The sequence below is a fragment of the Typha angustifolia genome, chromosome 1 (genome assembly GCF_048772165.1).
Source record: "Typha angustifolia cultivar Huaian chromosome 1, ASM4877216v1, whole genome shotgun sequence".
NCBI lineage: Eukaryota > Viridiplantae > Streptophyta > Magnoliopsida > Poales > Typhaceae > Typha > Typha angustifolia.
The window spans coordinates 5,765,989-5,780,761 of NC_133239.1; the positions used below are offsets into that span (position 1 = coordinate 5,765,989).

The 14,773-nt window shown below is 35.7% G+C and overlaps 1 protein-coding gene across 1 annotated transcript; it reads left to right on the plus strand.

Moving 5' to 3' along the window:
• The first annotated feature begins 2,079 nt into the window (after positions 1–2,079).
• Positions 2,080–11,143, plus strand: LOC140764234 (rhodanese-like domain-containing protein 11, chloroplastic). The gene is made up of 10 exons (XM_073103079.1): positions 2,080–2,324; positions 2,446–2,550; positions 2,831–2,938; positions 3,047–3,143; positions 4,406–4,445; positions 4,526–4,600; positions 9,947–10,034; positions 10,165–10,232; positions 10,452–10,524; positions 10,613–11,143. Exons 1-10 carry the CDS (start codon positions 2,187–2,189, stop codon positions 10,694–10,696), a joined length of 876 nt encoding a protein of 291 aa, XP_072959180.1. The 5' UTR covers positions 2,080–2,186; the 3' UTR covers positions 10,697–11,143.
• Positions 11,144–14,773: the final 3,630 nt, after the last annotated feature.

Here is a 14,773-nt window from a genome sequence, read left to right on the forward strand (position 1 = left end):
AGAGGTGGGTCAGTCAAGGTTGACGAGTGAGGCCACCACCGCCGATGGTGGCCGCTTGTGCCAAAGAAACCCGGCAGTGGGAGGCAACATAGTATCGCCTCCTTCATGCCCCGTCGGTACCCAATTTGTGTACCCATAGCAAGGGGTTGAAGCGGGGAAACTTCCCGGACCGGTGGGTTGTCGACCCGAGGTCGTCGGCCGGCGAATTTCTCCGGTGAAGGTAGACGTAAATAAATTCCTAATTACGCATGATTAACTAGGTTATTTTCAAATTAAACTAAAGAGGGGATGGAGGCTAACCTGAGGATCGAGGTGAGGGGGTTTTGGTTGACCGGTGACTTGCTGCCCGCGACGAGAACTTCGACGGCTCGAGAGAGAAAAGAGAAAAGGGAAGAGCGAAGAAGAGGAAATTGCGAAAGAAGGGAACTCGAGGGGAAGGAGTGGAGTTTAAATAGAGAAGAGGTGGAGAGGGCAACGGAGTGGAGTTAACTCCACTCCGGCACACTTCTCTCCCACCTCTCGCAACTGAATGCGAGAAGTGGGGGAGGGGAAGAAGGAGTCAGCGCACGCGCCAAGCGCATGCGCTGCTGTTAGAGTGCACGCGCATGGCGTGTGCGCTAAATTTTTTTTTTTAAATACAAGTGTTACAAGACTATAGAGAGAGAGATGATTGAGAGAGAGACAACAAGTTATAGAGAGAGCTATAGAGAGAGAGGGCTATAGAGAGAGAGAGATGTGGTGAGGAGGGTGCAGCGGCGATGGCAACGACAACGGCAGCAGGCCGATGTCGGTAAGAGGAGAGAAAGAGAGAGTTCGAGAGAGAGAGAGTTGATTGAGAGAGGGAGTGAGAGAGAGAGAGAGGTGATTGAGAGAGTGAGAGAGAGAACGAGATATTTTAGAGAGAGAGAGCTATAAAGAGAGAGAGGTGGTGAGGGGGTGTAGTGGTGCCGAGGCCCACCGCGCCAGCTGCCCCGGCCAGGTTGGCCGAGCCAACAGCATGGCGCCCTCAGCTCGCTTGCAACTTGCATGGCACGAACTCGTGCCATGCAACACAATTTTTTTTCTCTCTTTTTTTATTTAATTGAATTTATATATTATCATTATTATATTATTTTATTATTATTGTATTATTATTGTTTAATTTGGGTTATTACACATATAATCTTATTTGAGATTAAAGAGTGCATTACTTATTGTACTATAATATATTACTATAAATTTATAAACAGATAATATATATTGAGCTAATTCGAGCCAAGCTTGATTCATTTAGAGCTCAGGCCGAGTTTTAGCCAAGCTCCCGACCTTTATGAGTTTAGTGAGCATTTTTGATAGACCTATTCTGAACAAGTTTTAATTGAAGTTTTCTCTTGCTTGAATTTTTCTCTTCGATGAACTACATAGTAAAAGAAAATTCCTCCTTGTTTGCTGTCCTTGACTCCATATGAATCGCTCATTGAAGGTAGTAGATGTGTCCGATATCTTTTAAGCTCCTCTCCTGATTCAGTATATGGTAGTTAGACTCCAAGAAAGTGAACTAATGAACTCTTCTCACTTTGGTAGAAAAAAGATTCTCCAGGAAAATAGAATTTTCAAATTATTGATTTTCTCTTTTGTTAGAAGCGAAATTAAGGAATTAAAAAGACTATTTTAAATCTCATATTTGAAGAAGTTGCCATAGATATCATGCCACTTAAGAAGAAGATGAGAAGATATAGAAGAAAGACAGACATTTTTTTTATCTATATATTAAATTAGTTAAAAAATTTACATTATTTATATTGAAAATTCTCATAAAATATTAATCGAGAAGTGTACCAGTCCATTTTCTTTCTTCTTTTTTTTTTGAAAGAGTGAAAGTGATACCGAATAATAATCGATTGGATCCTTTCTTTCACACATTTAAGACTTTTCTAAGTTTTTCAACATAAAATATGGAGCCTAACTCATAATTTTAACCATTTTAAAATAACATAGCTTAGCGTTGCTCCCTTCTCTAATTCAGTGCAAGGCCAAATTATCCCACGTCAGAATGAGTCCTATATTGAGTCACCATGTGAGTCAATCAGACCAAAACAAATCCAGAATCCCGAAGTGATAAAGCAAGCGAGCCATATCTGACATGGAAGTGTAGAACTGAACAATAAATCCACTGCGCCTGCTTGAATTTTATTACGCCATCAAAGATGGAAGCCCTTGGCCACAGCGTCACCTCCGCAATCACCTTCTCCTCTCCAACGCGGAGGTCAGATAACCCTAAAAATGGCAGCAGGGTGCTCTTCAACCCGAGCATTGTCCAGAGGGGCTCTTTGTTGGATTCCAAGGTGGTTATCTTGTTTTCATTCTTCAATTTTCTTTCTTTGCACGTATTAGTGAGTTTTGGCAATTGGGTCTTCGTTAGAAAGAGGGATTATTCATCTTGCGGTGTTGAATTTTTGGTATCAGAGGTCGTGTGCGGTTGTTAGGATGGGAGCTGTAATGGGTGGAGAAGAGCAGGAGACGAGGCAGGCTAAGGAGATGGCTGCAGCTAGGAAGAGATGGGAGACTCTGGTATTATTCTACTTGTTATAATCTTTTTTTTAGTGTTAATATTAATTTAATCTTTGCTCTTATTTTCTTGGATTTGAGAATGCGAGTATTAAAAGAAAGAGATATCGACAAATGGGTAATGTGAATGTTTGTGCAATTGTATTACTATCACATCATATTCCTATTGTGTTGATCTGTTGTGCAACGTTGAAAGTGAAAAACCTTTGACAAGTGTGTGATTCTTATAATTGTAAATAAGTACAAAAACTTTATTGTTTATTTTGTTGTGATGTATTTGAAGATTAGGGAGCAGAAAGTTAAGGCTCTTTTACCAAGAGAAGCAGGCTATGCAATTCAACTCTCAAATAAAATCCTACTTGATGTTCGTCCTTCTAATGAGCGCAACAAGGTATCCATTTATGGAGTAGATCAATAATTTTATGCAGTTTTTTTTTTTGGGTGTTTTTAGACATTGCTTCTCACTTGTGTTCATATCAACTTGAACTTCTTTTTGTAGGCATGGGTGAAAGGCTCCGCTTGGATACCCATATTTGACATAGATAATGCAGCTGATTTTGGAGCCCTTTCCAAGAAAATCACAAGCTTTGTTATGGGTACGTGTAGAAACAATTTTCCGTCATATCCTATTTATATGACGGATGCAATGCAACATTAGTTTCTGCTTGACAATGAATATGTAGTAGCCTCCTAAAAACAAAACTCTAGCTTTAGTATAATTCCTCTGGATTTAATCTTTTATGTCCTTCGACAAATTAAAAAGCAGTCCCCTAATGTGAAGCTTCTTGCTTGCCCTTTCTATTTCTTCCTTGTCAAACAATCTAATGTAGCATGTATTTGCCAATCTACCCCTGTATTCTTGATCAACCCTACAGATTATGGGTAAACCGCGTTGAATGCAAATTGCAATATCTTCATGCAAGTGACTAGGGAAATTTAGTTGTATGCTTTTCAAACTGGTCACTCTCTTTTGCAAACTAAGCTCGTAGGAACGTTTGTTATTATCTTGTATTCTTTGTGAATATTTCATCTATTTGATCAACAATAAGAAGAATTAGAAATTTAGAATGCAAGTTATTTATTCTTAGGCTATTAATGTTGCATATTCTTGAATGAACTGAAAATCTTGATAGTTAATGTTATAATTTTTAACAGATAATGATGTAGTAGTTCTTTCTTTTCAATTGATCAAAGAAACGATGTAAACAGTCAAGTCAAAAAATGTACATGATGGAAAAATAAGGGCAAAAACATTAGCAAAGCAGTCTAAATGAGTATCATAGAAAGTTAGCAGAGAGCCAGAATAAAAATTCAATGTATTTTACGTATCTTTGAATAAGTAGAGAGGAAAAGGCATTCTGAGCTTATAAATATCTGTTCTACTGATAGTAATGAGTCACCTAAGTATGACCAGAGGTAAAAAAGAATCAAGAAATTTGAAGATGTTTAACAGTCATTTTGAAAAGGCAACAGTTAGTAGGATCTACAGATTGAAAGATATGTAAACTTGGTCGACTTTGAAATTTCCTGAACCCACTCTCAGACCGTAAGTTGGCAATCCTGTCTTAATCTACCACAATCAACGACTTAATTCCCTAAATTTTTTTCTAATAAAAATGTGAAAGAACATAGATTTTACTATCTGAGATCAAAACTATTGGTATATAAATCATAGTGCAGCTAAACACAATATAACAGGATGTCCTATATATATGAAACAATGCACATGATTCCATTCTGGGCGTTGGACTCCTTTGCCTCAACTTCCTTTCAGCAGAGCTCTATGAGCTCTTTATTTCTTCTCTAACATTTTCACTTAAGTATTAAAATGCTTAATCTTATGGTAAATGTTGAACAGGAGGGTGGTGGAGTGGCAGTCCTACACTGGCATATGATAAGTATGTTTTTCATAATATACCATGCATAATTTACTGCTTAGAGAGACCTAAGATGCCAATTTTAAACTATACTGGTTTAGGACTTTCATATCAAAAGTTGAGGAGAAGTTTCCCAAAGATACAGACATTATTGTCACATGCCAGAAGGGATTGAGGTAGTATGTTCAAATCTTCTTATTGGTGATATATATTTTTGGAGAATATGTCGTTTTGAGCATGTTTCCTTATAACTACTAATGTTCTTATATTGAAATTTGTTTGTTTTCTCCCCATATTACATTCTTGAGATTCCTTTGTGTAAAACCCTCTCCTATTCTGCTGGTCCTGTGATAATGAACCACCCTTTTCTGATTTCTGGTAGAATTGGACAGTTCAATTGCTGTCAATACATTTCTTTTACCTGAAAGATATATAATAATGTAATGTTCAACTTTGTCCCTATAACTACTAGTGCTCTTATATTGAAATTTGTTCGTTTGCTCCCCATATTGCATTCTTGAGATTCCTTTGTGTGAAACCCTCTCTTCCTATTCTGCTAGTCCTGTGATTATGAACCACCCTTTTCTGATTTCTGGTAGAATTGGACAGTTCCAATTGTTGTCAATACATTTCTTTTACCAGTTACAATTGTAAATATGTGACCAATTAACTGAAAGATATATAATAATTTAATGTTCAACTTGGTCCATAATTTAAATAATGTTTTCAGTTTATTAAAGAATTCACTGAAGATGTTGTCTTGTTTCAAATTCCAGAACTGTTAATTAGCTGTTACTAGTAATATGAAAAGGTCTGATTTGTGGCCAAATTATCTATATATATTTATATTTATATGCACACCTCTCTTTTTTGGTGAGATGCAATGTGCAAGTAAAGTTAACAACGAAATTGATGCAACAGTTTACTTCATCATTATCAGATTTGTCTTTTACTTCTCCAGTGAAACCTGTCTTGTTTTCTTCTAGTCTATTTCAGTAACAAATTAATCTGATATACTACAAAATGGTGTGTTGGATCTCCACCTTACTTTAGGGGCTCATAGACCATGGAAAGCAAACATCTTCTATGTTAGTAACAAATTCATGATTGTGGTCATTGTTTTGGATCAGCCTTAACACCTTACAGCTTCAGCAACTTGATTTTAACTCTTTGTTCAACTAGGTTAATTGGCCACAGCATTGATTCTGCTTTATCCTATGACTTGTTTATCTCAAGTTCCCTACATCTCCAAGTACACTAATTCCTAATCAATATTTTCCTTGGTTGTCTTGACAATAAATCTTTGCCCCTGTTATGGCTTCAAATTGTTAGCAGGATACTATCAGGACTTGCTCTGGTTATAGATATTGTAGATTCCTTTTCTATTTAGCTGTGATCATGCCTTGTACTACTAGTAGTTATTGATTGGCAGTTTTTTGTTACGAACCAAATTTGGATAGATCCGGACGTAAGAAAATTATGAAAATTTAGATAGTGGTAGCTTCGTGAGTTAAGGTTCTAATGGCTCTAGTTTTACGTAAATCGGAGGTCAGGATGAAAAGTTAAAAATAAAACAGTGGAGATAGATCAGAACAGGGCAGAACAGTAAATATCCGATGTTGCAGCAGTCGACGGAGGGTAGCGGATAGCAAAGGGTGGTGGTGGATGGCCGTATGATAGGGTGGCTGCTAAAGGAAAGTGGTGGCTAGAGTTTGAAAGCTTTAGAGGTTCTACGGCTATGATTTACTCCTAGAAAGGTAAGGACGACCTAACAACTACGATAGAACGATAAATACGGTAATAAAAAAATAATTAAACTCAATTAATTCTTAATACTTGGATGCTTGGATTCTTAAACAAAAAAGCTCAGCCCTCTATATAAAGAAGTGGGGTATAATGAGTCTTACTCGGACTTAGCCTTAAAGGTTTATACGACTAGAACTATAACTGACCTTAGAGGCTTATATGACTTAATTGAACTTACCTTAGTAGTTTATATGACTTACTTGAACTTGTCTTAGTGACTTACTTAACTTAATTGAACTTGTCTTAGTTGTTTACATAATTTAACTAGACTTGTCTTAAGGGGTTACATAAGCACGAATTAATTAAAAGATAAATAGACTTGATCTATCGAGCCCAATGTCCTCATGATGCGATCTCATTTGACCCAGTTCGCATCAATCCACCATGCTTTTGAATACCTTGTCCTTAAGGTGTCTATGGTGGTTTCCAAACCTTCGTTCGCTCTCGAACTTTATGTCCTTGATCTCTTTGTGCGTCCCATCTACCACATGGAAGGGGGCCCCATGGTAGTTTCTTTTCTAGGGCTCGCTGGTTTGAGCCATAGTCCGCCCTAGCCGCGGTTGGCTACCAAATCTTAGCTATGGGTGGTTTGAGCCAAGGTCTTAAGTCATGCAATTTAGGCCATGGTTTGGGTGTGGCTGGTCCAAGGAAGATGCTGACATGGTGGCTTAGACCGAAAATGCCTGGATCACCATCAATGGAGGACTAGGATTTCGACCTTTATTTTCCACCACGACCAGGGTTGTCGCTCGGGGCTACTCTTGCATCACGTTGGTGGTGGAAACAGTTTATAGAGATGGTAGGAGCTCCACCATAGCAGAGGTGGTGCTTTAGTCGCAGTTTGGGCGAGCACTTCCCCTCCCTCATGGTTTGGACTTTTATGCTATGGGGAGGTTGGTTTTGCTATGGCCGACGGCGGTGGCAGTGCAAGGAGGTGGATAGCGGCTAGTAGGTCCTCTGTCAAGGCCTAAAACAAGTCCTTGAGGGCAATTTGAATCTCCTTCGAGTTCTCTTTCAATTCGGCCGAAAGTTCTTTGCATAACGCCTTCGCCCATGTTGGTGGCTCATCATTGGGGTTGCTGGTGGTGCCGAGGAAATCTCCATAAGAATGGAGACGAGTTCTTGGTCCTCCATAACCATGATTTCTCCTAGGTTAGCTTTGAATCACGTGTTCACCATTGTTCGAGGAATGTCAGCTCTGATACCAATGTTACGAACCAAATCTGGACAGATTCGAACTTAAGAAAATTATAAAAATTTGGGTAGTAGTAGCCTCGTGAGTTATGGTTCTAATGGCTCTAGTTTTACCTAAATCGGAGGTCAGGATGAAAAGTTAAAAATAAAATAGTGGAGATAGGTCAGAACAGGGCAGAACGGTAAATATCCGACATTGCGGCGGTCGACGGAGGGTGACGGACGGCGAAGGGTGGTGGTGGACGGCCGTAGGGTACGGTGGCTACTGGAGGAAGGTGGTAGCTAGGGTTTGGAAGCTTTGAAGGTTCTACGGTTATAGTCTACTCCTAGAAAGATAAAACGACCTAATGATTACGATAAAACGGTAAATACGGTAATAAAAAATAGCTAAACTCAATTAATTCTCAATGCTTAGATGCTTGGATTCCTAAACAAAGAAGCCCAACCCTCTATATATAGAAGTCGAGTATAATGAGTCCTACTTAGACTTAGCCTTAAAGGCTTATACGACTCGAACTAGGATTTACCTTAGAGGCTTATATGACTTAATTAAACTTACCTTAATAGCTTATATGACTTAATTAAACTTACCGTAATAGCTTATATGATTTAATTGAACTTGTCTTAGTAACTTACTTGACTTAATTGAACTTGTCTTAGTGGTTTACATGACTTAACTAGACTTGTCTTAAGGGCTTATATAAGCATGAATTAATTAAAAGATAAATAGGCTCAATTTATCGAGCCCAATGCCCTCATGATATGACCCAATCTGACTGGTTCGCATCATTTTCAAAAACAACCCTCGTTTGAGATCATCTATTTTTAGAATAATTGGTAGTCAAGTAATAGGACACAAATGATAGTTCTTAGCAAGGATTCTGGTTTTGGCCGATCGCGAGTGGGATCAGCCGAAATGGATCGGGATCGGCTATCCCGATCCAGGCCAAAACCACCCGGTTTCGACCTGTACAGGCGGCTGCAAGTAGCCGCCTGCTGCTAGCCTAGCTGTAGCTGCTGCTGTCAGCAGCAGCAAGAGAGAGAGAGAAAGAGGAAGAGAGAGTGAGGGAGAGAAAGGGAGAGAGGGAGAGGGAAAAAAGAAGAGAGAGTGAGGGAGAGGGAAAGATAAAATAAAAAAAAAAGAGGGCATGAGAGAAAGAGAGGGAAAAAGGAAGAGAGTGAGGGAGAGGGAAAGATTAAAAAAAAGAGGTGAGAAAGAGAGAGAGAAAAAGATAGAAAAAAAGGAGTGTGGGAGAGAATGGATACTTTAGACTAACAGTTAGAGGGATAGAAAAGAAGAGAGGAGGAAAAGAGATTTTTACTTTTTAGGTTTTATATGTGAGTAATTATTATTTCTTATTTTCTTATAATTATTTTCTAAATTTTTAGAAATTTCTCAATATTTTTAATAACATTTAGAATTTTATTTAATTAAAACAGTCTAATCCGATACAGGCGGCCGATACGGCCGATATGGTCGATACAGCCGATACGTATTGTTTTTCCGGACGGCCGATCCCGATCCCGATCCCGATCCCGATACCGATACCGATTTTTGAAACCTTGGTTCTTAGGACTAAGCTCCTTGCTGGAAATGAAGTATCTCATTGAGGATCTAATACTTCCACTATTCGATGTATTTCCAAGAGGCCCTTCTTGACATAAGCCAAAAGATAGATCCAGGCAACAGAACTTGGAGAATATCTATAGTAGGTCTACACTTTGTTATTAAATGATTAGCAAATTGATAAGTCGTGCTGATGAGATAAATGCTTGGAATATAGACCTTTGAATTTCAAGCTTCTAGTCTTTCATGATGCTAAAAACCTTACGTATTTCAATCTTGGCCTATTTGGTTTTCAACGCATTTTATTAAGCTAACTAATCTGTTATAGATTTGTATTTTGTGCTGTGGTTCGAGCACCTGTTTACAATTTGTTATTCTCATGTTTACTGTGATTCAAACTTGTGATTCTGTCATGAAGAAAAGAAGAATCCATTCATTACTTTTAGAGAACCCCAACTACAGTTACAAGATATCTCATCCATGCGGCAATGTTCCTTTCTAATTATGTATGGTATGTATATGAAGCCCAAGCTTGCACTCGTATAAATCTAACTTAAAAATTGCTCACAGTGTAAGGATATTTTTATTGGTAGGCATTGTCACTTTAAAAGCACAACATGCATATGAGGTATCATCACCTGATCTTTCATGCATTTTCCGATAGTGTAAACTTTAGAGTTTGTCTCCCACTTGTTAATGACAATCTATCATGGGCATACAAGTGATATTGGTTCTTTCTGTGAGATTTTGCATTTTTCCTAAAGAACCAGAGATGCAACTTCATATTTGGTGGGTGACCAATAAAACAGTTAATCTTGGCATAATTTTGTCATTTCTTTTTCTATTTCCCTTTTGAGTTCATTTTTCTATGCGTAATGGGAACTAGATGCATTGCTATAAATCTGTAGTTTTGTCAATCAACAGTTGTCTCACAAATTTGCTTGATACTCTGCAGATCTCTAGCTGCTTGTGAACAACTCTATAGTGCTGGTTTCCGAAACATATTCTGGGTACAAGGAGGTTTGGAAGCTGCTGAAGAAGAGGTAGGAAGATGAAAAATGCAGCAGTGTCCATTTATATTTGAGGAGGGAGATATATCTTCTTTTTCTTTTTATTGGAAAAAGATACTTTTCTCATCGAATTTTTGACACTTGGGTGCCTTTTCATGAACAGGATTTTCAACGGGAAGGTCCCCAACCATTCAAGCTTGCTGGCATTGGTGGAGTTTCCGAGTTTTTCGGGTACCATCTCATGCGCTTAAAAATCAAAATACTTCAACTTATCTATTTCTCTATCCTTAAGATGATTAGCAGAGTGCATGATTCCAAATTCTATATGGTAAAGAGCTAATGGAGGCATAGTAACAGTTCTCGTATTGTTTAGAAATATGAAATGAAACCACTGCAGGGATCCTAAATTGTGTGCTTTGCTTTATTTATTAATTAATCCCTTAATTTCAGTTGGACTGATCAGCAACGTGCTTTAGCTGCAAAAGAAGGATTGGGTTACCGACTAGTCTTCACTGGCCGTTTGGTAATTTCTGTTCGATAATGAAAATTAATTATCAGCTGACCTTGTTATTCTAAAGGGATCTTGATCACACTTTGTTTGGAAATTACAGATTGGACTTATTGTTTTAGTGGATGCCTTGTATCTTGGGGCTCAAAAGCTTGGTCCTCTGCTTCAAGAACTGCAGTCTCATTGAGACAATGACCTCCAGTATTCTGGTACTTGCATGGATGTATACTTTCTGATCAGTTGTCCATGTGAGCTAACTATGTATAGTAGTCTGATGATCTCTTCGGGTTGTCTCAGTTTTGCTTGTTGAGAACTTGGAAGTGTTGGCTGTCTGATGTCAAAATTTTCTTTCAACCTGTGAACCTATATGGTCTGATCTCATTTTATTTTTGTTGTTTTCTTATTAAACTTCATCAGCCTTGCAGAGAAGAAAGAAATACAAAAGAAGTGATGTAGATCTTTATCTTTAGCATTGTCAGTTGCATTGCTCTCTTTTTTTATCTCTTATTTTGGAGGCCACTGTTTCACTCTTTTTTTTTCTTTTTGTGTCTGTGTGTCTGCCTAATATCAGAATCCAACTAGGATGTAATTCTATCTCTTTTGAATAATTGGAGCTCAAAAAAATTAATTTTCATGTTGTACACTGTGCTTTGTTTGTAAGCATAAAGTTTGGACTAGGGAGTTAATTAAAACCAGATTAACCTTTGCAAATATCCCACTATATGATCACCCCTATTTTTTTTCAATTTAATATACTAAATGATCATTTTACTCACAATTTTCTCTTCTTTTCTCTAAATAAAAGGTAAAACAATCCTCAGAACGCCTGTATTTTATTAGATGATATTTTTTAACAAAAAAATAATTTAAAAAACAACTTAAAGAAAGAAGCACTTTTAATGTTTTTTTATAGTGGAGGAGGTCACCTGCACAGCTGCACTCCTCTCCCCCTCATCCCTATCGTTTACTCTGTACCTTCTGCTCTAAGATTGTCTGAGTATATTATGGTTATATTGCATTAGATTTGATTTTTATGGTTATATTTCATTAGATTTGATGGCTATTATGCACTTAAATTTTTATTTTCATATTCTTAGATTATACCTTCCATAATTTTTGTTTTTAATTTGTATATGTGGCATGCACCACTACTATGGGGTTGTGTATTTAAGGCTTGTGTCTCGGGGTGAAAACGGATTAGATACAGATCGACTAGTGCTCAACTCACGTTTGGATCCATATTTTTAGTCCAGATACGGATTCAGATAGATAGCAAAACCTAAAACCGTATCTTAACTAAATGGATATAGATAATTTTTGGATAGAGGATCGGATTTTAAATGGATATTGATCAAATTTTAAACGAATTATGATATTTTATTTAGACATAATTAACACAAAAATATTAAGAGTTTCACAAAAAAATAAATTTTTTGTATATCAAATACATATAAATTAGAAAAATTAATCTCTACAAATAATATATAACACATCATTGGTAATAAAATTAATATTCACTATTTAAATAAGCAAACTAAAAACCGTAAATCATTTGCGAGTAAACGGATCCGATATCCGTAACCGAATCCGAAAATTATATTCGACCCGTATCTGAATCCGTATCCAAATCAGATAGGAATTTTTTATCTGAATCCGATCCAAATCGGGTTGGATAGTTGGTCGAGTCGGAGTTAATCCGACTTGTTTTCACTCCTACTTGTGTCAGAATAATAGTTTGAGGGGTTTTGAAGCATAAAGAGGAAACACAAAACTTGGATGTTCTAGTTAAAAATGTGCCGCTAAAATTCAAATATGAAAATACCCGTATACACGATGAGCTTTTCTAACTATCTAAGCACTATTCTATTCCATTGGCTTAATTTGATTCTTGTTAGGGTTAATTATTTTTTAGCCTTTTCAACTATTACTATATGTCACTTTCACCCTATTAAGAAAAATAGTGAATATATACACCCGTGATTACCTAATTGTATCACTAGGTCTTCTCCATTAGAAATTATGTTTAAAAATATTTAAAAAATTAGCTCATTATTTAGATGAACAAAAATACCTTTATCCCTTTTTTTCGTCTCCTATTATAAGTATATCTTAAAATAATTTGAGAAGATCGGTTTAGAGTTTAATATTCGAGAAGTCATATTATAAAGACCACTAAAGGAAAAGAAGGAAAACTATAAAAGTAAAACAAGAATATTTTTATCCATTTATTAAGTTGGTTAAATTTTTTTAAATTATTTCTATAAAATTTCTAATAACTATAATGAAATAATTAGATAATTCTAAAAGTGTATGTGCTTTTTTTTATTTGAAAATGTGAAAGTGATAAAGGGATCAAAATATAATTAATTCTTATTACTATACTATGTTAGATTCGAATCAGTGCTTTAACACATACTATAACTATGCACATTAATGCACTATAACTACAGAGTACTGCAATTGCCATGACCTAAGCTATTATAGTCAATATCACTAACATATTCTTCTTAACTTTAGAGTTCTTTTTTTTTCTTTTTAAACAGAACCTTTTATAAATCAGATAAAAAATTAGATAAGTTCGAAAGAAAAGCCCCATCTCAAGTGCAACTACAACCTAAAGGTCTATCAACATAATCTATATGACATGTCAATTTCATTGGAGTGAGCCACCTATTTATTATATATTATAATATGAGAGGATGAGGTTACGAAAGCAGAGACACATCTGAGGATCCTACGTAGAATTGGGATTCACAACTAATGCAAGTTAGTCCATACTAAAGAGTACTTAGGACAAAGAGACTGTTCCAATTATATTCCCTGTGAAGAGCTATAGAGTTATATATAATGATAGGGCTATTGCCACCACTGTATAATGAAACTTAGACTATTGCAATTATAAATTTCATGTTTATATTGTGAGTTAATATAGTTTTTGTCATTTGTTGAAATTATTGTGAACATTAATACAAGTATCATAAATTTTTCTTGACATAAAACTAATAAGTTTTGGCACATTAGATAAGTTTAACATATTTTTGATATATTTTGACCAGTTTTGCACATTTAAACTCGTAATATTTTGGAGCATCTATGCACATTTGGATGTATTTGACAAATTTCAATATATTGAAAATTTTAAAATCTTTATTCACATAACCACAAACTCCCACAATAGTTATTCTCTCTCATATATGGTATAAGCAAAACAAGCTTGATCTATCCGAGCTTTGATTAAGCTCAAAATTTATTTTCAAACCTAAATTTGGAATCAACGAGAATTGACTCAATTTTAATTTGAGCTCAAGCTTCTAAATGAGCTGATCAATTATATTACAGATGCAAGCTTATTCAATTCAAGCATAAGTTAAGCCTAGATCAAGCTTGAATTAGTCTATATTCAACAATTTGTATGCAAAATAGTTTGAATTATAAAAGCCTAAACTCATAAGTGACCAAATATTTATTAAACGAACAAAAAAATGATTTAAACTATGAATCTTTAGATCTTTGATATAAAGGCTCATTTAATTGAATATATTATATATTATATAATAAGAAATATTATATTATTATTTTTTACTCTTATCGAGCGGAGTATGATTGATTCAACTGATAATCAAGCTTGTATCGACTCAATTTTGAGCCGAACTTGATGAGAGTCATAACAAGCAGAGCTCGAGAGAGCTCAAGTATTTTGACAACCCTAATCTTGTACTAGTAGCGAGCCACATAAAACAAAGAGCGAGCTATGGAAACTCATGGCTTTTAAATTTATAGTTTAATTTTGCATTTAGAATTTTTTTTTTTATAAAAACTATACAAAAACAGCTAAAAACCTCTTGTGTTAAAGCTTTGCTTCTACAAGGATATGTAGAAGGTTGTATTAGTAAATATTTTGAACTTTCTATTAAATTAATAAATATATAATAAAAATAATATGAAATTCATTTCTAAGGTTTCTTCCATTTTAAATTGTATTGGAATTTTTTGCTACATAGAACGAGGAATGGAGCTAGTGCCCATTACAATATGTAGCTTTAATAGACTGCCTTTTAAGATTGTGAGAGGATATGGAATTGATGCATAGTTCTTTTAAGTGAACTTTGATTGCCTATTGTAAGCATATAGAACTGATGCCATATTTTTAGAGTATCTAAGATGAGAATAATCTATTTTGAAATATTCTTCTAACTTAGTTCCTCTCTTTGCTTTTTTTACTTATTGAGTTTGCTACCATTCGCATTAGTATACGGGAGCATTT

Excerpts from the sequence above, each read along its gene's own strand:
- LOC140764234 (XM_073103079.1), top strand. The coding sequence starts at position 2,187 with ATGGAAGCCCTTGGCCACAGCGTCACCTCCGCAATCACCTTCTCCTCT. Across the intron at positions 4,601-9,946 it reads ACATGCCAGAAGGGATTGAG|ATCTCTAGCTGCTTGTGAAC; the intron begins GTAGTATGTTCA and ends GATACTCTGCAG. Across the intron at positions 10,035-10,164 it reads TGGAAGCTGCTGAAGAAGAG|GATTTTCAACGGGAAGGTCC; the intron begins GTAGGAAGATGA and ends TTTCATGAACAG.